This window comes from Taurulus bubalis (assembly GCF_910589615.1).
Source record: "Taurulus bubalis genome assembly, chromosome: 3".
Classification (NCBI taxonomy): domain Eukaryota; kingdom Metazoa; phylum Chordata; class Actinopteri; order Perciformes; family Cottidae; genus Taurulus; species Taurulus bubalis.
The window spans coordinates 13478686-13502347 of NC_136591.1; the positions used below are offsets into that span (position 1 = coordinate 13478686).

The 23662-nt window shown below is 43.3% G+C and overlaps 1 protein-coding gene across 6 annotated transcripts in view; it reads left to right on the forward strand.

The window, feature by feature from the left end:
* Positions 1-23662, forward strand: part of nrxn2b (neurexin 2b) — a gene marked incomplete at both ends in the record, with an annotated part of 555176 nt that overhangs the window by 172348 nt on the left and 359166 nt on the right. For 5 of the 6 annotated variants that reach the window (XM_079216104.1, XM_079216103.1, XM_079216106.1 and 2 more), the window contains one exon: positions 15774-16075. In XM_079216104.1, the coding sequence (XP_079072230.1) occupies positions 15774-16075 (302 nt within the window). Of the gene's footprint in view, positions 1-15692; positions 16076-23662 lie in introns of all 6 variants that reach the window. The other variant, XM_079216105.1, reaches the window with a different exon arrangement.

A 23662-nucleotide genomic window follows, 5' to 3' on the forward strand; every position in this document is an offset into this window, starting at 1 on the left:
TCTTCCAGCCTCCCTCCAAAGCCACTCCCCCAAAACCATCATGATGAATATGAACTACAAACATGGTTATTGTTGGTACTTACAGCTGTCAAGCTAACAGCTTGTGGACCGACAAATCTTTTTGTTTTTGTCTTTGTCAATCTGTCCAATCGTCATCCATCCATTCGTCCAACTGGTTGGCGGAGGCATGCAACTGCAAGGCATTGATTCCAGATTTGTTTTGTCGACTATTAATACAATTTGTGTGACTTGTTTTCAATGCATAACCTTAATTTCAGTGAAAAAAAAAAATTCAGAACATACTTAAAAGGAAGTGTTTCCTCTGAACACACTTGTTTTTTCTCATAGATATCACATGCAAATGCGCTGTTTCTTCTCCGTTAACAATGGCTGGAGTTGTCACAATACACCCCGTGGCTTCAAACGTACCTTATCTCTTTAGTTCTTCATTCAAGGTTAGCAAGTTGAGCCTCGGGGAACCCTTCAGATGTCTACGGCTTAAAGAGTTGTGACGTTGACACAGGAGTCACAGCGGAGTCACGTCTCCTACATTTGACAAGGTTGTGATGAGGCTGCCATCATATTAAGGGAAACAGCAGAACGTGCCGTGTGGTGGAAAGTGGACTTGAATGTAGTTTCCCGTTTCTGGACGTTGCGCTCTGAAAGAAACTCAACAATCTCTCTGCAAACTCAGAGGCCTGAGGAAACACATATTGCAGTGTGCACACACACAATATCACACCCACGTACACTCGCTCAGCGACTGCCCACACGACTGCACTGAGGAAGAGTGTGTGTGTGTGTGTGTGTGTGTGTGTGTGTGTGTGTGTGTGTGTGTGTGTGTGTGTGTGTGTGTGTGTGTGTGTGTGTGTGGTTTCACTGAAGCAGCAATACTCTTCTCGGCCTACAGATAGTCAGAGAGAGACAGGGAATGAGTGGGACAGATAGGGCTCGATGTCTAATTAACTTACTGCCTTCAGAGGATCTATGTGTTTTCCTTAAATCCAAGGCAAATGATGACCACTGAGGAGAGAGAGAGGGGGGCGGCTGGAAAAGGGTAGGTGCAGTGATGCATATGAATCATCGCTGTAGTTCATACAGAAGCAGCTGTATGTGCACTTTAAATGTAGATCCGCCATCACACTTCTCACTGTGCATTTGTATATGAAACAGTTTTCCTCCCAAAGAATGAAGCCTAACGATAAGAAATGAAAATACAGTTGGATGTGACCTTTCCCTGGCTGTGGTGATCCTGTGATCCGTGTCAGCAGCAGTAGCAGCAGCCATGAAAAAAAAAATAAGCATCACTGCATAATAAGTAAAGAACACGGCAAAACACCGCGATGCACCTCCGTGAGGAGAGACTGCCTGAGCTGTTGCACACATATTTACAGCGAGCAATAGAGAGGCAGAATTCTCTTCATCAATTGCAGGCGTGGAAGCCCGAGCCAAACTGTTCTGGGGAGAACACCGCATGTGAGTGCTGCACGCTATGCAAACACCTGATGGGTATTTGTTCGCATTGTAGGCTCAGCCCTTCTCTGATCTGAAATTCCCTGTGATGCGGCATCTACAGGATTTGCGCACACACTTTTTTTTTGTGGAAAGGGTGTTGACGGCTAGTATGTCTGCAACAACATCAATAAAGTAAAGTAAATAAAGTAACTCTGTGTGTGACTGAAAAACCAACCCGTTAAGACACAGAAGTCGGGCAGGAAGACATGGAGAGGCAGGAGCTGAGGGAGCCAATGAATTAGAGTCTTTAATTAGACCAGACATAGTGCTGTCTGCGTGTATCACACAGGCTAGGCCTAAAGGGGAAAGTATGAAGGCAAAGTCACTTTCAAGCTCCACTAATATAATGTGACCCCTGTGGGAGTAAGCAGGGGGTAGATGGGTTTTCTTTTCTTTTTTTTTTCTGTTTGGCTTATTTCTGTGTTTGCGTGCGAGCGTCTGTTCATCTCAGTGAACGTCTCTCTGTGTTCAAACTGTTTCAAGGTTGGCTCAAACAGCCGAAGTCGTCGCTGTAGACCACGAGGTTAATGTGTGACTCTTTGCCATTATCATCCTCGGCGGCGGTGGCAGCACACAAACAGAGCCTCTTGCTAAGCCCGGTGTCATATCAGTCTTGTGTGGCTAAGCAGGCTGTTCACTGAGTTGTGAAATTGAAATGCAGCCTTGGTTATTAGACAACCAGCCCACCACCCGCACTGCTAGTTCACTGTCAATAGCCACTGTAGCGTCAACTAACAACACAACTCATTTGTTGATTAAGAAGAGCTGTGCATGTTGCGTATGCTTATGTGTACACGGGCGCTCATGCAAGTTTATGAGTTTGTGTGTGTGTATGTGTTTCCACTTAGGTGCCGTGCCATCACCGAGGCTACACGAGTGTGAAATATCAATCCTAAGCAGCAGTACAAATGAAAACATGACTCCTATTTAAATATTCCATTTGAATCCATTAACCTGCTGACAGAGGTATACAAACATAGATTTACAGTATAGTGTGTGTGTACACAGCCTGCAGGGTACCACCTATGTGTTGTAACAGTGGTTTCTCTCCAATTAAAAGGGAAAGAATACTTTTTACTCTGAGAAAACGGAGCGATCTTTAAATCTTATCAATTTTCCCGTTTTGTATCCAGTCTAACTATACATATATGTATATGTAAATGTTCACGGCACTCGGTCAATTCAGAACCTATGTCAGGAAGTAACCCATATAGTGTACTGTCAAAGAAATAGTTAAACAAACTGAATGGTGTTTGACAACACATTTACTATATGTAAGATTCCTATAGCTGTATGTGTCTGTATTTGATCATGTTTGTTTCGTGGTGTCGGGGAACACAACCAGGGGCCGGGTGTCAATCATGAGGATGGGGAAATGTCCCAGCGGGCCGGGAACATTGCATTGGTCTAACTAACTATATTGAGCCTTGCTGAAGGCTGAGTTAACAGAGCTGTGTGAATGTATCTCCACACACAAACACACTCTGCAAGGGGCCCAAACCAAGTTCACAGCCGGGTTGTGAGTTGAGCAGCCGTTCTCAGAGTGGCACACCTCCACGTCGACTTGACAGCTTGAGAGAGGGGAACCTCCCGCTCAAGTTCGGCAGGTGCACGTGAGCATATATTGGTTGACTGGAGAAGGATGCATTTGTGAAAAGAAGAGTGTGTTTGTTATGATTCTTTAATACTGTGGTTTTATATAACACTGGTTGTCATTGCATGCATTTGTGAGGAAGAATCCTGCGCACAGTCAGTGGAGGGAGATAAAGCTGCAGCACAGGTGTCACCACGAGACACACACACTCAATATGTCAAAAGCAAAAGCTGTCAAACCAACAACAGATGATCCCGTCCCTCTGATGAGTCACTGATGCTTTACAAACTGTTAATTTTTTCCATTTTTTAGAAGTGTCAACAGATTAGTTACAATTGTGTTTAGTTGAAATTAAATCTTAGAATGAGTATCAGTCTATTTGTACCTGGGGTAACCTAATACAGCGTTTTTCTCCGGTAATGTCTCCACATATACCATGTTCCTAATATATATATCGATATATATATATATATATATATATATATATGTATATATATATATATATATCGATATATATATATATATATATATATATATATATATATATATATATCGATATATATCGATATATATATATATATATATATATATATATATATATATATATATCGATATATATCGATATATATATCAACACCTAATTAATCACCATAGTACTACATCATTTGAATTATAGTGATAGTGGATTAATAGACATTTATTTTAATTAAATCTTTGAGATTTCCACTTTGTATTTTCTGGAATCGAGCCAGCCGTCTTGAAATAGCTAATATATTGAATTTATTTGTATATATTTTGGAAATTGATACTTATCATTACACCGTACACAAAACTAAAATGTTTCTCCTTTCTATACGCGGGATTTTGCACAACCATTTGATGGAAAGCCCGACTATTTTCCAGTCAGAGGCAAACATGCTATCTACTCTTCTGTAATCTAATATCGAGAAACAGTTATCTTAACAGCCCACTGCTTCGTTCTCACTGCATGCCATATGGGCTTTTTTATGTTGCTACATTCATCACTGACAAGCCTCCAGAGAGAAAGGTTAGCATTCAGCTAAAGGGCTACCAATACACCAGCTGATTAAATCATACATTCTTGTGTTCTGTTTGTTGTCCAGTCACTGAACCCTCTAGTTCGCTCATTTTACATTCACTTTCGGATATGAATGGAAATATCGGTCACAGTTTTAAGATGTTTTCTTCAAGTTTGACTTGACGCACATTGTGTGTGTCATTTCCACTCTCTCACTGAGTCATTTTTACATTTACTGTTTCTTTTTATTTATGGACTTCATTAGGAATCCATTGGAGTTACAGAGACGGGGTACACACTTTTAAGAAGCGTGCTGTATTTGTTTGAATGCTGTTTTGACATTACACGCCTGTTATTTAACCCTTAATAACTTAAAAGTTGTCACATTCACATTGCAAAATCCTCTCTTCACTGCCTCATACCAAACTCTGCTTGTCTGTAAACAGCCATGCTTTACAGCTCCTCTGTGGGCGGTTTTTCAATACCAGATTCAAGATGTTGAACGCCTTTAGCAGCAAGTTTCGCTCATTAAAACTATTCTACAGTTGTCTGAAAGCCTTATGAGTGGCTCAACATATTGGATTAGTCATATAGCCTCTCTCAACATTGACATTTACACAAATTTGACCTGAACTTTTTTTCCAAAGCTGCCAGTCAACTTCTTCATAATTACTTTTGTGTGACTACAGTTTTCTCACGGTGAAGAGTTGTCTGTACATTCTCTATTACTGCAAAAACTGAAGTGTTGCCAGCCTCTTTTTTTCGCCTGCCAGTGGTGGACTTCACAGATGGAGTAGTGAATAGTATCCAAGCACCGCATGGCAGGTTCATACTACTCTTTAATGAGACTGGCCCATCACAGCGTTGCATGGGTCAGCTCCGACCACGGTCTGGCATCTATCTGGCTCTGCTCCATAGACTCTCGTTTCAGACTGGTTTTGTGCATTTGGAGCTGGTATTGGTTAAACGTTATGCAATGGTTGTTGTGTAAAGCACAGCACTGTGTTCAGCTTTTAAATGGTTGTACCAGTGAATAAAGAGCTACCCGTCCATACAGGCACAGTGGTGTGTCTCCTGTCTTGATCTCTGGGTGACGTGATGGTTCGCTTTCAAACTGATCTGTGGGCTTCAGCTTCTATCTTTAGCTTTTCAACCTGTTTTCTCTGCTAAGCTTGACATACTGGATACATACTTCAAACACATATTCCAGACTAGCTGCTTCTATCTAAAATGACTTTTTCGTTCTTGCATAATTAGATCGCAGCTTCTGGCTGTTGGCTGCATGGTGCCTCTGACAACTTGACTGAGTAGCAGCGGGGGGCGGGGACTTAGCGAAGGAGCAATTGAATTGGTTGGAATGCACGGCTATGCAGGGGGTGTCAGTTGTGAGAACTTAACCCTTTTCAGTCTGGGGTAAGGAGTCCAAAGGCATCACTGGAGGGCAGTAGAAGAGTTGTCTGTGTTCTGTCTCGTAAAACGCACCACTAGCTCATCATCCCTCTGAAGAACCCAGACTTTGTTTGTTTCAAATGTTCTTTTTCACCAAAGTAGAGGCCAACTTAGTGGCAACACTTGTTAGCTATAATATGATGATTGCGCACACACAATAAACTGCTACACTACTCTACTTTACAGCCGGCGATGACATTAACATAAGTAAAAGATTTTACGATGAATAGTATTATAATATAGTGGGATATTCTCATACAATCAAAAGAACCCACATAAAACATCCGGCACCCGTCAAAATAAGCACCACGTTGTTTTTTATTGTCTTTCTGCTTTATTGACAGTAATCTGTCATAAATTGTGCGAGCGCTTGCTTTTTATTAAACGTGTACGTGTATATTTCTCTTTTGGCAGTTCATTTACTCTATAACACAACTATAATCTGTTTTTTAGGAGCATTGTATATGTTTTACTGCAAACCATATATGTGTCTTTGTGCATACAGTATATGCAAATGGTTTGTGTCTTCTCTGAGATATTTTCACCACAGTTCAATATAGAGTTAATGAGCCAAGTCCGACCAATGCTCACTGGAGCCATGGGGAGAGAACAATCCATACCTCTGTAATTCATGTGGCCTCTTTCATGTTACTGTGGTGCAATCTATGGACATTAGCCCGATCGTTGTCGCAGAGAGGGGCCCGCCATCTATGTGAAACAGGAGGTGTGCATGTCATCCTGGAAGTAAGTTGTTTTCTTGTTCTTCTCCAGAACAGTGGAGCTAAGGTACATAAGTACTGCGAACAGGCAATACTCTGAAAAGGCTCCGCCTTTATCCTAACTTTGAGGGGAGTAGGTATCACAAAAATAACTCTTGTATTAGTTCAGATGGCACTCTGCAATGCAATGAAGGTGGTGGGAACTTGATGGTGGGGGGAGGGGGTCAAGTTAATAGGGCCTATTATGTACTTGGCTTGTCTTGCAGTCAGCTCCCCCGTTGGCTAAGGAGCCCGCCATTCAGGAGCACACGAGCCCATCGTTAGTGTCAGTTTACTTGACATTTTCTTTGTGTCCCCGTTGAGCCCGGAGACTGAGCAGCCCTCCACTCTGATAATAGTCACCTGCCAGGCCCCCGCGGTAGGAGAGAAGAGAGACGGCTGAGAAGCAGTCCACGAGCAAAAAGACTGAAGTAAGGGTGCAAAGCAGAGAGAGAGACAGAAAAAAAGGGGCGTCAGGAGGCTGCAGACGTGGCGTCTGATATTGCGGTTACAGCATGGATCGTTTCCAAGGCGACATTCAACAAGAGTGTGAGAGACGGAGGATGGGTAAAACCGGCTTTGTGGAAACGCACAACATAAAGTTGACGGTGACAGTGAGCGGGGGTGACACAGAGGTCAAACCGGCGCGCCACCTCACTCCTTAACACACAACGCTGACACAGGCCAGCTCGAGACGCTCCTTGTTTTCAGTGTCATGTCAGGGTTATGTGACCCAACTTACAGGACCAGTCTACCAGTGGAGAACAGATTTAGTATGCAAATCACACTCAACTCTGTTCCCAACAGCTCTATGGAACAATTTGCTTTCCCTTTGCCACCTGTACGCTCCTCCAGCGACCTTCATATTCTGTCAATCAAAGCGACAGCACAGGGGATTAAATTAAAACGAACCGTGCACTCTTAAAATGTGACCTGCAGCTACATTTAAAAGGTGGAGGGGGCAAAAAAGAATCGAATCAAGTGTCTTCATGCCAAGGGGTCTTAAAATACATCTCCCTCGCCTGCACACTTCAGTCCTGGATTACAATAGTCCATGGATACCTTGTGGACATATATTTTACTACTAAAGTCAAGTGAGCGATTAGAAGGACATATGCTAATTTCTACGGTACAGTGTGAAAGTAACTGATGTATTTAGGAAGCTTATTTAAATTCACACATCTAATTTTATTTTTTCTGGGCTTTATTGTAGATTAGCTAATATTGAGCTAGATTTTGACAAATACTTTTAATTTCCCACCGCACTACTCATCATGCAGCTCTTTATCCACCTGCCTCATATCCAGGGAATACGGGCCTCTATCCTTCCAAATCCTGGCTTACTCAGACTCTGTAAGGCTCAAAAGGTAAAATAGTGTTCTCACTATGAGAGACTATGTGAGAACACTATTTTACCTTTTGAGCCTTAGAGAGTCTGAGTAAAGAAAGGTCCTTTAATATCGCCACTCCGGCTCTTTTGGCTGCTTCCCCTAGAACAGCGGTCCCCATCGACCGGTCCGTGGGTCCCTTGGTACCGGGCCGCACAGAAAGAATGAAATGGAAAAAAAAAATCAAGGTCGGAAAGATGTTTTATTTTGAAAACTGACTGGATACATCCGTCTGTGCGTAACCTCACAGTGGACGCCATGATAGCACATTCACTATGGCTCAACAAGCATCTCTTGAGGAGGGGAGTTAGTTCAATCAAGATCATTGGCCTCCTGCAAATTAGCTATAGGCAGAATGCAAATGATATGTCCTTCATTACATAATTGCAATACATTATTGAATCAATAATCACCAGCTCTGCAGAGAAAAGGGGAGAAGAGAAGAGAGGGCTGGTGGGAACAATGCTGCTCTTTTTCAGCGCTGTGTCGACGGCTCTACAAGACACTGCAGGCAGAGATCCATATATTTATCCACACATCACCAATGACTTCAACTGGATCAGGAACACAGGCCTGGACACACACACACACACACACACACACACACACACACACACACACACACACACACACACACACAAAAACACACACAATAAATACAGTCACACACAATAGAGAATTGCTTTTAAAGTTTAGCATTAAAATGCATTATGACCGTGGGTCACACGTCATAATAACCATCATTGTGCCTTGTGTTTTAATTTGATATTATTTGTTTATAAGTTGTATCTAGAGACAATTACATTCTGAATGTGTTAGTAAACAATTACATCACAGTATTTATGAGCCATTTAACAAAGTATTATCAGTTGCAACTTTATATAGGCCATCCAAATAATGTTTATAGATGATTAACAAACCCATGAATCAATATTTCAGTGTTAAACAGTATCTATCAACTAAAGGTATACTAACTATCAATTATGCATGTAATAATGATGGTTATTATAAATGGTACATGCCTATGACTACTACATACCAAATTATGTAATATTATACATAATCTCAAAACGTTTAACTCCATAGCTGGTGCTGCGATAACCATTACTTTCTGGTCCCGATTATGACGATCATTTCTGATCATCAATATTACACTACAGGACGTTGACTGTCTGATTCAGCATTTCCTCTCACGTCTTAGACTGTTCGGGGTAACACATGCAGCTGAGGCTCAAGTCGGAGCAAAAAAGTCCCCTGTAAGTTGTCTGAAGACTGTTTAGTTTGATATTGATCTTGCTGTTGTCGACCAAATGTAATACAGTATATATAGTAAACACTTAAAGAGTGAATGGCAGGTAATCTATTTGCTCTGGACTGAAGTCGTATAACATCAAGTCGTTTGTGGAGTCGGTTCATAAAGGTTTAATGACCATTACCTACTTTGTTTACAGGTAGTGCTGGGGAAAAAATACAAGATGACCACGTGGAGGAAAGCGCCTTAAAGCATGTTGAATATTATTGCAGTCTTGGTGCCAACGATTTGTGGATTATGCCCAATGAACAGCGATGATTGCTCAGAGCTTCTGTCCGAGTTTAGAATGCCATGCATGTTTTTGTTAAGCGAGACTGGCGGTTCCAATTAATGTGTGAGTGAGACCAAAGAAGGTAAGCTCCATGAGGAGTGAAACATAAAGCTGGGAGGGGGGGCACGGAGATCTGAGCACTCGATCAGCCGTCGCACCTCAGCAGTTGGTCTCCACCCCACCGCCCTCTGACACCGGAACTCGCCCTACTAAAGCATCTGCATTACCCCGTCCTCCCTTCTTCTCCTTCACCTGGCCTCCTTTCATTCCTGCTAATGCGGATATGAGAGAGATGTGTTGTAAGTGTGCATAAGCTCTTTATTTATGTATCTATTTACTTACGTGGTGTGTAGATGCAAGCCTCTGCATGTGCCCCGGAGCTATGTGCAGGACACTAGCTGGTGTCTGTGGAGCCAGCAGGCCTGTTTGATTCATGGAGCAGCATCAAAGCGTTCATCTGCTCAACCCATCTCTCTCTCTCACATCTCACTGTTGAATCGTTCCTCTAAAGCTGTCTCATGCTCTCTTTGCGGGGTGGATGGCTCTCGTCGGAAGCTAATAGAGGGTGACTGTATATGCACATGTGGGTGTGTGCGTGTGCACAGCGAGGTAATGTGATGGGTCGAGTGGGTTGCCAGCATGCGGTCATCTGGCTTTTGGATGTTCTCACTTGCACACATACACACACTTTTCTTATTGCATTCTCCCTTTTCTAATGCTCCTAAAACTGCCTAATTACTCCCAATATGTAATCCAATGGGCCTGAGAGCAGTGTGTTAAGGTTCATAATGTGTTGACAAATGCGCCACACAAGTTTGGATGGAGCTATTCATGCAGCTCATCTTATTAAACCTGCTCTCTCTCCGTCTGGGCTGAATCCAATTTAATAACACATGCTGCACTGCGCTTTTATTACTGTAATATCCAACCAAAGAACAGCCTAAAATGGCACTTTCGGGGCCGCATTGACAAACACAGATTGCATTTGTGTTCTTCAAGCATTATATCACCAGTTATGATGCTGTGTTTTTTCCCCCAGAGTGGGGATACTTGATATTAATATCATTAGATCATAATTCATGCTATTGCTGTTGCAGGCGAGCCAGATAGCGGACCTGTTTACACATCCTGACGCTCATACTTGTCTCGTGGCTCTCAGGTCACACAGCTTGGAAGGGTTAGAAAGAAGCAGTGGTTTTCAGAAAGTTTCCAATTTTCTCTCCGACAGGACGACCATGGTCTATAATTACAAGGTTTCAGGCCCAAAGTAAACAAAGAGTAAGCAACTAACTGAAAATGAATGTGCAGAAATGCTTTTTAAGTTTGGATTGAAAGGCCGAAATAGAGTCAAACTGTCTGATGTCAGAAACAGCCCTGCAGCCTGCTGCCTTCTTTTTAAATCTGGGGACAGGCGGGATCCCTGTAGTGTGAGAGCAAAGAGTACGCCCCCTCATAAGGCTCGAGGAGTATGAGGGGGCGTGCCCGTTTACAATTTGAATCATCAGATGCATGCATGTCATGGAGGCACGTCAGATCCGACTTTGGAGTGGAAATCGGGTGTGAAATTGTACTGATGCCCGGGTTGAAACATAATTTTGTCTTCCAGAGAGATCCGATGTCGGCTATCGGGCAGCAGGGGTATATTGTTGAGATATTTCAGCAAGAGATGTGCTTATGGGTTCTTAAAGCCCCGTCTTTCCTAGCAAGCTGAAGCTCCAACAATACTATCTGTATCAGTAGAATCATTACGATCTCCGCCAGAAGGATTATGCAATCGGTCGTGAGTGTTTGAGTGAGTGAGTGACAAACACCTTTCATTGCCTTTTTTATCCTGCCATTGACTGCCTGCTGACTCCTCTCTCACCACTCTTAACCGGCCTTGGCTAAGAGGGTCCTACAAGTGATAACACAGTTTTTAATGTTTTTGATGCTGTGTTGAGCTAACTGTTAATGGAAAACACCGTTTCACACACTACAGAGTATCTCTCAATCAGCCAGAGACACATTGTGTGTGTGTGTGTGTGTGTGTGTGTGTGTGTGTGTGGGAGGCGGGGGGTGGGGGGGGGTAGTTTGCTCTCTTTTATTGTCTTGGACAGTGTATTTGGCCAACAGGACTACCAGTACACTGTTGAGTTCATCCCTGCCACTCAGCTGCTGCTACGTGGGCAGGCAGCTTGGTTAGTTTCATTTAGTTTTTTTGGCAGGATTGGATAAAATGTCTGATGCTGATGACTTTGAGCTGTTTGTTTTAATGTTTTATGACACTCTACTAAGTGCACCTCTCGAGCTCACTTCTTTCTGTCTTTTGTATTTGCATGGGCACATTTTCGAAGCCACTGATCTTGCGAATGTAGCGCGTAGGAGAAGCAGCCTGAAGTGCAAGTGTCACCGAAGGCCGCTGGCGGATACATGTGGGCAGACGATAAACACTTCATTACGTCTGCTTAGTCATGAGGCAATTGTTGGTTGGAATGCTTTGTCTAGACATGGGGAGTGTAATGTTTGACCCTTAAAAACACCCAGTACTAAAGGTCCGGCCGCCAAACGCGATGAAATGAAACAATAGAGCAGCTCAACATTGAACTAATAATAATAAAGATACTGTTATGGATGGCTACATTTTAAATGAGTCATTTCTGTAATGTAGTCGGGGCCTCCTGTGAGGTTAATTGAGACCTTGACAGCACTTACGTCTCTGCTGCATGCTTGTGTTTCTTGTCCTACCTCAGGCTACAACATCGGCTCTTGGGCTTTATGGAGAGAGGTTTGAGCTGAGTGAAAAGCAAATACTGCGACTTTGTGTGTGTGTGTGTGTGTGTGTGTGTGTGTGTGTGTTTGTGTGTGTGTGTGTTGTGTGGAAGGGGATGAGATAGAGATGTACAGTGGGTGTAAGAGGAACAACAGATATATAGCGACTCCGAGCACATATTCAACTGAGCTGAAGTGTTCTCGGAGACGTCCCACCTTCTATTAGTTTATGAATCTGGGAAATCTGAGGCTTAAGTGATCCTCTTCTCTCTCCAGGGAAACTGGGAGGAGGGGGGACAGTGACTTCCTGGAGTCTGCGGGAGATACGGGGAATCACTAACTCTTAACGAGATGGATCCGTGTCAGTTTTTGGATAACACATCAATGTATTACTGGCTCGTCAATAGTTTTGACAATAGACCAAAATCATACGGTCGTTCATTTAAAAATATATTATCGAGGGGCATTGTTGGCATCGTGACCAGACTGACTGTGGCAACAGTAAAAAAAAAAAACGTTGCCCCCCACCCCCGTGCTTTCCTGTCACTCCCTGATCCTCTCCAGCTTTATCTCCTCCGCTCAGCCTTCTATTCATTAAACAGACATAAACAAAAGGACTTTTTTTTTTTTTTTTTGTTGGTGTCTCTCCATTGCATGCAGCTCCATCTCGCTGAGCTCATGGAAGCAATCACAAGCTGTTTGTTGCTTACCGTTACACAGCCCCTACTTTGGGAGGGGGTCCAACTTAATACATAATTGAAAATGGTTGCTGTGGTCCATTTGCCACGCTTTTTGTTCTTCCTCCATCAGCAACACAGGCGTCGCCAGGAGGCTTCTCCTCGGGGATATGCCTCTTTTTTTGTTTTTTGTCCATGTCATTTTCCCCCTTCATCTCTTTCTCTTCCTCCTTTGATGCCTTTTTCTATGATGACAATTCACACTTCAGTTGAGGTTGCTCTGAATTTCGATTTCAGCCAAAATGCTCTTTTAAGTTGCTCTCTATCTGGATGCCAATCGTCCTTCACTTCATCTGATTCATCTTCATCTGAATACTCAATACACATACGTCCATATGATGTTTGCATGTGTGTTGTTTGAAACACAATAATGCTTCTTCCTTGGCTGGGGCTTCCCTTGGAAAGGAGCTATTGTAATCTCAAAGGGAAATACCTGCCTAAATAAAGTTTTTTTTTTCAAAGTGACCTCACCGTCCCCTTTAATGTACCAGAAGTATAGCAGTTAGCATGTCACTTAGTGCAGCAGTCTATTAGCGGTGGGAATCACCAGAGGTCCCACGATACAATATTATCACGATACTGCTATAGATTGATTATTGCAATATATTAAGTATTGCTATATATTGCGATTTATTACCTTTTTTCAACCACAAATGTGTCCCCAAAGGAATCTAATTATCTAATAAGATAACGTTTTCAGTCTGTTCATCTCCCTTCAATAATTTTTATTGCAGCAAAATTGGATTGTCAAGCAAACACTGTCATAAATGTTGCATGCACCTGACAAACTGAACTGTTTGTATTACAGTCTACATAGTCGCATCGGTGAGGGGAGTGGAATCTCCGTGCAAACAGTTTTCATTTCCACTATCCACCATGGAAGTAACAACTATTTCTGCTTTATACTTGTGGAAATCCCCAAAACGTCGGAACATTAAACGCCCTTGTGTCTGGGTTCATAATATTATCCGTAGGCACACACAGCTCGGTGGATTTCACCGACTTCTCCAGTTAACACGGCCGCCTGTTAATCCGAAACACCTGCCGCTTCCAGCGCTACTAGAGTACCAGTAGCCATTTGATTTATGCTTTTTTTAACGTCTTTGACCAGCGCTGTGTCGCGAATGATGTCCGGTGTGTCGTGCAACAGCTGTGCGAGCAGCGGCGCTACGAGTGACAGGAAGTCCAGACGTTTGATTTAAACGCGGACATACTTGGCTTCCGTGCATCGATGCAATATCGGCATGCAAAATATCGCGATACTATGCTGTATCGATTTTTTCCCCCAGCCCTACAGTCTATTTGTCTCTGCCTCTAACTTTGTTTCCTTTTCCATATGCCCTCCATGCTGCAGTTTATCCTTAACTTGGTGTTCATGAAATAATAGTCAACTTTGCACCATGTAAGCTTCAACAGGTTGAACTGTCGGTGGTCCTATCTCAGTACAAAGTGCACAGCTATGTCATGGACACACTAGTATCCATCCCCCCTCTTTTCCTCTCACCTAAGATTGGTCCTGTGGAGAACTCACTCGCTCATGAAATTTGGCTTTCAATCTGTCTGCCAACGAACCATCCCCCTCTGGCCAGCCCAGGGCCTTCTCCCCGGGGAAATGCACCAGGGTCTTGGAGCGATCTCGCTGTAATGGAACTTCTGGATAAACTAGATTTGATGATGCACCCATGCAGGGGCCGCTTGGTGGTTTGAGTTTGCCTCCTCTCTTTCCTGTTTCGGCCCTAAACCTCATTACCTGAGGCCGATTCTTGAATCCGTCCCCACCAGGGAAACGGAGGTGAGGAGGGGCAAATGAACACAGGAAGTGGGGCGTCACTTCAGATCACAGCTCATGTTGGGAAACCAGTTGATTCGTATAACTGCTGAGTGGGGAAGAGTTATTTGAGAGCTGAGAGGTCTTGCCGTTATTGATGGTGGTGTGTGCTTCACCACCAATAACTGCAGATTTGTACGACATATTTTATGACTTAAATTAATCAGCTTATAATTATTTTTAGATAGAGTTACGGTGAAGCTCTATTGATCCTGCTAGGAAATATCAAGTGAATCAGGATGACGGACAGGTTAAGTTCCAACAAATAAGCATATCACAGCAGAAATAACAATTAAAAAAGACTGTATGCGAATGTAGTCACAGGCTAAAACAAAGCAGAACCAGATGCAAGCTAATCTCATGCTCCCTGGCTTCAGTGTCCACACTTTGTGATTGAGGTGTCACTGTTGTGAGTTCCGTTGCAGCGCTACTTTGTGTTGTGACAGCTGCAGGTGTTCGCTCAGTTCCTGACAGATGCACACTGTGTCCTCCCCTGCTGCCGTTAGGCTGCTGTTTGACATGTGTCCATTGTACAAACTGGCTGTTTTGACTGCTAGTGTGTGAACGAAGCTCCCCGCAGTGGAAGGAGGCCATGTGCCGCAGACCGACTGACAGGCATTAGCAAAGTTGTCAACACCTTTTTTCTTCTTCCATTTCTGTCTTCCATTCTCCTGTTATTCTGTCCGCTGTGCTCTCACTTTACCTCTCAGACGCTCTTTTTTTTTTTTGCGCGGCAGATGCATCACCCTACACCCAAGGTCTTTTACGTGTCGGACTATTATGTGCTGTTAATTTGTTTGTGAACTGAACAGATGTTTTTTTTGCCCCGTGAAGTGTCTTTGATGAAAACATGTCTTTTATGCATTAGAGGTGAGGAACAATCAGTGCTGTGGCGCTGCAATCAATAACCCCGCCAAATCTCAAATCTCAAAATATTTGACCGATCCATGCACAGAGATGCAGTGATGCAGTGAGCGGGGCCAAGAGTGAAATATTGTTTGGCTTTTAATAGCTAGAATCTGGCTTGATACCGTTAATTATGGCATAATTTAGGACATCAAACTAGTGTAATTCACATAGTATTTCTTTAACTCAACCTTCCTTTTTCTTCCTCCCTTCTTTTCTTTCCTCCAGGTAAAGAAGAGTCGGTAGCCACCTTCAAGGGCAACGAGTTCTTCTGCTACGACCTGTCGCTGACGCCCATCCAGAGCAGCACCGACGAGATCACGCTTTCCTTCCGCACGCTGCAGCGCAACGGCCTCATGCTCCACACCGGCAAATCGGCAGACTACGTGAACCTCTCCCTGAAGAGCGGCGCGGTCTGGCTGGTCATCAACCTGGGCTCGGGGGCATTCGAGGCCCTGGTAGAGCCCGTCAACGGCAAGTTCAACGACAACGCCTGGCATGACGTGCGCGTCACCCGCAACCTGCGCCAGGTAAACACTGCCCGTGGAATCCAGGGCCACCGCAGTCGGAGTGGTGCCTCTGTCTCTGCTGCTTTACTTGGTTCTCCATCTTAAGGTCTTTGCTCTCTGCACACGGAGCACACGGTCTCACCTTCCTTCTCACCTCTCCTGTTGCTTTCTACCCACCTTAACAGACGTTTCTTTTTCTTCTAGGTTGACATTGAACAGACGGTTGGTGCTGTCTTTCTTGGCTTTACATTTTTCGTCTAAAATGACCAAAGATCCATCTAACCTTCATGTCCAAAGGTCACTCAAAGGCAAACTGTGAAAACGCACCACAGTCCAAATCAAAATGAGACTCACAATCATAATGAGATTATAGTTATTATCATAATACAAAGACATGCACATTTCAGGTGTTACCAAGAACACTGTTTCGTGCTGTTATAAATGAGCAAGTGAGGAAAGAGCTCTGCTCAGTATGCATGCCTATAATGTACTCAGCTACACAAATGGAATGCGCCCTAATTCATCAAAGGTGACAACGCACTTAAACCCTTTCTGAACAAATTACCGAACACATCTTTACAAACCTTTAATCGTAGCTAATGGAAAACCAAAGAGCCCCTGCAGCCGGAATGTTGAGCCCCGTCCCTGTGCTTGTTCCATCTACTTAGTTTTTTTTTAGTTGTTTGGTTTTTTCCAAGCTAAGTAGTAAGTATATGTAGATACAGTGCACTCTCTGGATGCACCAGGTCATCAATTGGCAGTTGCCGTTACCAGCAGTGAGATACAATCAATTTCACTTACACTTGCCGCGCTTACTTCTTCACTTTATTTTTCGGTAATTGTAATTGTAATGAATGGCTTGTCAGGCCTAATAATGGGCATTGTAAGTGGCCTGAATGCAAAAGAAAAGAAAAGAAATTAAAAAGCCTGATTTAAATGCATTAACACAAAGATCGTACATCAACTTATTTGCGTGCGCTTGCAAAAGCATCCCCAGAAAGGTGGGGGAGGTAGTACCAAACTGTTGTTCTAAGACACACTGAAGAAGGGAAACCTGAGAGCAAAGTGATTCTTAATGCGAACTAAGTGCTGTTAAATTATAGGGAGACATTTCCATGCCCACCAGGCTCTGCAATTTCTGTCATATTACAATATTGCTATTATAATTCTCAGTGTGGTAACTTAGACATCGAAATAGTCCAATATTTTTGGAGCTAGTGTTTTATTTGCATTTGGTGTACTTACCATAGAATGAGGGCGGAGGATCACACACTCACTGACACAGTGTCAGACACACACACACACACACACACACACACACACACACACTTACACTTACACATCGTGGGTGTTAAAGATGTTATGCTGTAGTGACATGTGTGATCAGCAGAGTGAGACTAGCTTAATGAGTTTGGGAAGCCAACGCGGTTTCAAAGATTTACAGCATGAGCCAACCCACCTACCGCCAACTGCACCATAATGACCATTAGGCAAGTAAGAAACACATCTGCCCCTCTCACTGTCCAGCCACCCGTCTGTGTGCTGTCCGTCTGTATTGGCATTTACAATAGAATGCTGGCAAAATCAAATACTCTCATTTTTATTTAGTTTGTAAGAGTACCTGCACTGCTCGTTACTAAATGATACCGATACAATATTTAAGATATAGTTTTGACACACTCTTGTTGAAGTGTAGAGATCACCTAGAATTGAATCATTTACACATCCCATGTAGCTGTTGATACTAGCAGGTACATCTCCTGTAGCAGTGTTACGTTAATCTCTCTTCAATCATGATACTGACATGAAAAGTCAGTGTGTAGTGCCTCTCCTCAGTCCATGCCTCGACCCAGAGCTAACCGCCCAAACCGTGCCGTCCAGGCGATCTCCATTAACTCGCACAACCGCTAGAATCCCCAGTGGATCACTGTAATTGACCTAACAGTCGGCCTCAGTGTTAAAGAGCTCTTTAGATTTACACCGGACCGTCCCCTCCGAGAGACGGAAGGACAGAGGTATCGATGACACATCGACCATCTCTGACCCTGTGTTTACTGCCTGGCTCGTACCCAGCTGATCAATGAGCACTCGCATTCTTCGAGGTCTTGTAGAACACACACACACACACACACACACACACACACACACACACACACACACACACACACACACACACACACACACACACACATCAGAGGAACACCTTAGGAAAGCCTGAACCTGTATGAGCATCTGTTCGTAGCTGCGACCAGCAGCTCTGAAACGCCTGTTTTATGAATTTAGCATGGAGGTCAAGTGGGTGTTTGTTTTCATGACAATTGGCAAAAGAGGGGTGTGGCATTGAGAGTGGCCTTTAAAAAAAAAAAGTAGACACAGTAGCATCATGGCACTGAGCAGAGTTCCTCTTTCATTAGAGTGAGTTAGCCACGCCCTTATAATTAGGCCACGCACATCTTTTAATAGCCGAACAAATAGTTAAAAATAAATTAAAAAAAACACGTATGTATTATTAATATAATATATTTGAGAGATATTTTACAGGGTACAAAAATCCATAAATTGTAAGAATAAGTCAGATACTAACTATATTGATCATTTGAGGTAAATCTAACTTAAAATAAAAAAAAACTATTCCTGAATATAAAGTACTGAAGATTTCTTAAGTTACTGTCAGAAACTTTAAACTGTTAATGACATAGTATTAATTTAATACTGATGCCTCTAAATGACCTACATAAGTAAACAGGACCATCAGAGAAATTAGCTACTTCTATATAGTTATTAATAGTTATCCTCGGTACAATGGACATTGATTCCAATGTAATCATGCATGTTTGTGCTTTCCGACAAAGTTAAATCATAATTATTCAACTGACGAACAACAGCATTATCCTGGGTGTTATATATCCAGGAGATGGTACGACAGTTTAGACAATATATGCTGTGCATGTTATGCAAGTGTGCTTTGTTGAAAGATTACAGAGGGTGGATGAAACAAGAACAATGTAAATTTGCCCAGTACAAATATTTTCACTTCCATGGTCATCTAACATCACATGAACCATTATTAACGGAGCAAAGACTCCACAGAAGTTATTCCAGGGCTGCTTATTGGAATTATACTGTATTTTGCTTATTGTTTTGTCCTTATCCTGTATACATTATAGTTTCCAACAATATTCCCATCACTCAACAAACAAGGGAACATTGAATGAATTATGGCATGAATATATGCCACATTTACCCTTTTTTTTACCTCTTTATTTTAACATTTGGTTTAACAAACAAACAATGGACATGCACGTATTGTCCCACCTCCCACGTTTGCTGTGGTTGAGATGCTCTAAATACAGTTAAATGCAACATCTGATGCACTGCAAACGTAAACAGAGCAGCTACATTCTTGGTTTCCACTCGTCTTCCTATCGGAGCTAACGCGATATCTTGCATTCCAAATAGCCTGCAGTCTACAAGACAAGCTTTGGATTCCAGCTGAGGTTATCGTACGGTCCCAGTGGTCTCCAAAGTCTCATCCACTCTCTGTCTCTTCTTCTTAATGGGTCATGCATATCTATGGCTGCATCAGTAAGCACCAAAATAAGTAGAGCCTGTGAGCTCTCACAAGCCAGTCTCTCTCTCCCTCCCTCGCTCTCCCTTTTCCCACTCTCTGACCCTCCCTCCCTCTGTACGTGTATATTTGCCGTCTTTTCTCCACAAACCTATGAATTTGTCAGCTTTGTCCGGAATAAAATGAGGCAGACAGAATTAGGTGAGGTGATAGGGACTCTCCGCCAAGAGAGAGGAGAGAAGCAGGGGAAGGGAGTGGGGGAGAGTGGGGGAGAAATGGGCCCGCTCCAAGCCGAAGGAATGATCACAGATTCAGAGCTCCCCTTGGTGGCATCTGGCAGTACTGCAAGTGTGTACGTGGAAAGCACCGTGTGAGTTTGGCTAATCCCTGAAGAGTACAGTTGATAGGCAGGCAAGGACACTTGCCTTGACCTCTCATCAGTGTAACACACACACACACACACACACACACACACACACACACACACACACACACACACACCCGCTCTACCCCATACACTGCGCATATTGGTTGGCATAAGGAGCAAGGGATCCCTCCCTCACCCTCTCACTCCTTCTGCTCTCCCTGACATGATGATCTACCATCACGGGCATCTTGTAGACGTCAGCACTGGTGACCATCCCTGCCCTTTCTCCCCTGGGATCACGCACACACACACACAGACACACACTGCAGACCGAAGAAGGTCAAAGACAGAGATGAAAACCCTCTTGCCTGGGTGTCATGAGAGATGATATATATATATACACGATACATTGCACCAAGATTGAACACATTGTGAAAATATGTAAAATATCAAGTGTGCAGTGACACTCTAGTCAGCATAATTCTAGCAGTAAAAGCCCATCCATTTGTAATGCATAGTTTAAATAGCTGCTCTTTCTCCACTGTGGTGCGTACTCTGCGAGTATTGATTTTCAATACTTCCACACACACTAACTTTTAGCGGCCGTTCCATTCAGAGTACCTTGGACAGGACTTAAAGCGACTGGCACCTGTGTTTATTATGTTCTTCCCCATTACTGCCATGAGAGTAACTCAAAGACGATCAATCGGTTTGCGTGCATTGCAGAGTGGCAGCAGATTGAGTGCAGATCGGGTCGAGGCTAGCGGTGTGTGGGACTCTTGATTAATGTTTGGTGGTTAATGCATTGCCTTTTAAACAATAGATTCAGGTTCTGACATCATCGGTAGCGAGACGGGAGCGTCCGACAGCAGTCAGCAGACTTGGTTCATCAACTTCCTCTCCTGGTACATATGTGGTATTCCCACAGCATTAGAAGCTCAGTATCCAGGGCAACTGTCCTGTGTTTGGATCCCAACTTAGTTATGATGAGAGGCTTGAAGTTACTGTTGAGGTTAATATCCCTCTATTCAGGCCAGGTAACATGATTAGCTACACCGGGTTTGTTTCCTATCGATTAAATGCTGTTGGTGCAGATCCGTAATGAGGATACAGAAGCAGTAAGCGAGAAAGTTTCTTTAGACATGGTCAACAGAGAAGCCGTCCTCGACGTGCTTACATGCATGCAGAGTGACATTAATTGGTGAAAGAATTCCAGCAGCCAAGACTACTCCGTAATGTAGTCATACATCTGTGAAGGAATCACCTGCTATGCATGATGGGGAAGTTCCACCCTGCTGCTCCGTAGACCATCATCTATCTTTTGTGATGGCAGGTGTTGCAATGGTTTGGTTTTTGTTCATGGTCTGCTTGTATTTTAGCAATGCAATGCCAAAATAAATGATGGATAGCGAACTTTCGATTTACTGCAGAGATAGGAATACAGTAATCTATGTACTAATACATTGTTTGAGTAACTTTCCATGTTTACAATCACTGCAAGAATCCGAATGGCCTGACACCACAACGGCCCGTCTGTACGCTTTACATGCACTCGCGTCCCACAGGAGGCCGCAGTCAGTCAGAGGAAACATGACGCACGCTGTCGGGGAAAAGGAAGTGCACGCTCGCATGTCTGTATTTGTGTTTGTTCGCGAGAAGAAGAAGAGATCGGATGCACAGTAGAGAATAGAAAATGAAGTGTAGTGCTGTTCTCTGAGACTAAAGGAATATCAGAGCAGTGGGAGGATGGGGGGAGCACTGGAAGATAGACGGCAGTTTGTTCTCTACTAAGAAAGCAAGCTTTCTTTTAATTCCCCAATGTGACTTTACAACCAGACGATTCGACAGCCACAGAACTGGGCTAGTAGCGCAGAGAGAGAGAGGGGGAGAGGGAGGGGAAGAGAGACTTCTGAACTCAATATCTCACTTCTTTTTGCTTTTCCATTTCTCCCTTACGTGTCCCTGTCACCCTCTCCACCCTTTTTAGCCTCACCTCCAGTATCCTCTGTCCTCATGTCTCTTTTTATGTTCACCTTGATGTTCTTTAAGTCCCCTCACACGTTCATGCCTCCTTTCCATATAATTGGACCTTGGATGCAGCCACTGGGTCAATGAATGGATCAACCCGAGTTTTGTCACGCTCTCTTAGTGCTGAATGCCCAGCCTGCAGGTTCAGCTTCCGGTTTGATCTGCATCAGGATGGAGTTCAGCAGAGAATCATAATATGTTACTTATACTGTAGTGACCACTCTGAACCATATAAGAATCCCCTGACCAGGAATATTTATATATTTTATTTACTCCTGACTACAAAGCTTTAACAATCTATAGAGAAAGTGTTTGTTTTGCTGTGGCCCAGATTGATTTAAAACATTAGTGATTTAACCTTGAAAGGAAAGCCTTTATATTTGCTTCTCTGCAATCCCCTGCTAATATGAAGTGTTGTGGAAGCAACAGCAGGGCCTAAATAAGCAACATCCCAAAAGAAATGTTGCAAATGTAGCACACGTATCAACAGCTGTTTTGCATCCCTCTTTAAATACATATATACAAGTGACACGTCTGTCCCAGGGGGAAACGTACCGTTCAAAGATTGCCTGTGTTGTTTACGATTGTGGAGACTCAAGCATGCCCTCACAGATAATAATGGATAATGTGCGTTAACACGCACAAACTTTACAAGCAAGCGAGGGAACATGACAAAGAATGCAATGATGTAAAGATGGTTATTCGTTCAGTGCGCACACACAAACCCGCCGCATGGTATTCTAAACTTCTTCCAGCCTCCATGCGTGTCTCCCATCTATAATAGAAACTGCTGCTTGCATATATATGCTACTTGTACATATTCATATTATGCACACAGCATTCCTCGAGATGCGCCTGCATACACTCTACTGCATGGTTGTTATATGGAGAAACAGGCCCAGTCAAAGAGATGGAAAACCTTTGATTATAAAAAAAAAAGTGATTTGAAAATGAAACAAACAGTCACAGCCCTCTTGCTGATACAACGGCCTCGTCTTGCTTTATTAGTGTCTTCTACATGCTGTGTGAGCTTCTCAAAGCATTATTCCTTTTGACGGTGAGAAACTTCTAAACGTGCCGTCTGTTGTAATGCCGCTTACTAAGACATCAACGTTTTTAGGAATCCTGTTTTAAGTGTCAGGTCATCTTGAGGAAACGTTCCCATTTATTTCATGTGAGACGACAGTGGGAACCTCCCCCTTCCCCTTCAATCAATACAAGTTTCCTGGACGCTCCCCACCTCTTTGTCCGTCTCTCCATCTCCTCCCCTCTCACTCGCTCAGATGTGTCATCCATTTCTGTAAGGCATGATCAGCTGCAATTACCATCCCTCTTCTTCCTCCCTTCTCATCCAACGTTCCTCCAAGAGGCAGCCGAGATTCCTGAGAGGGAACCAATCAATCCCTCTCCTCTTCCCCTCTTTTCTCTCTCTCTCATTTTCACTCCGTCTCTCCCATCCGTTCTAGCTAGCAATGTGTCACTTAGCAACAGTGTCTGCGATGCTGTTGGGCAGTGAATCGTCCCTGGCTGCAGTGCTCCAGTCGTGGCATTAACCATTTCCAACTCCCCGAGTTAAACCCTGTGATATTATTGATCAAATAATGTCTGACAAGTCATGATTTACTTTATTTAGTCATTTACTTAG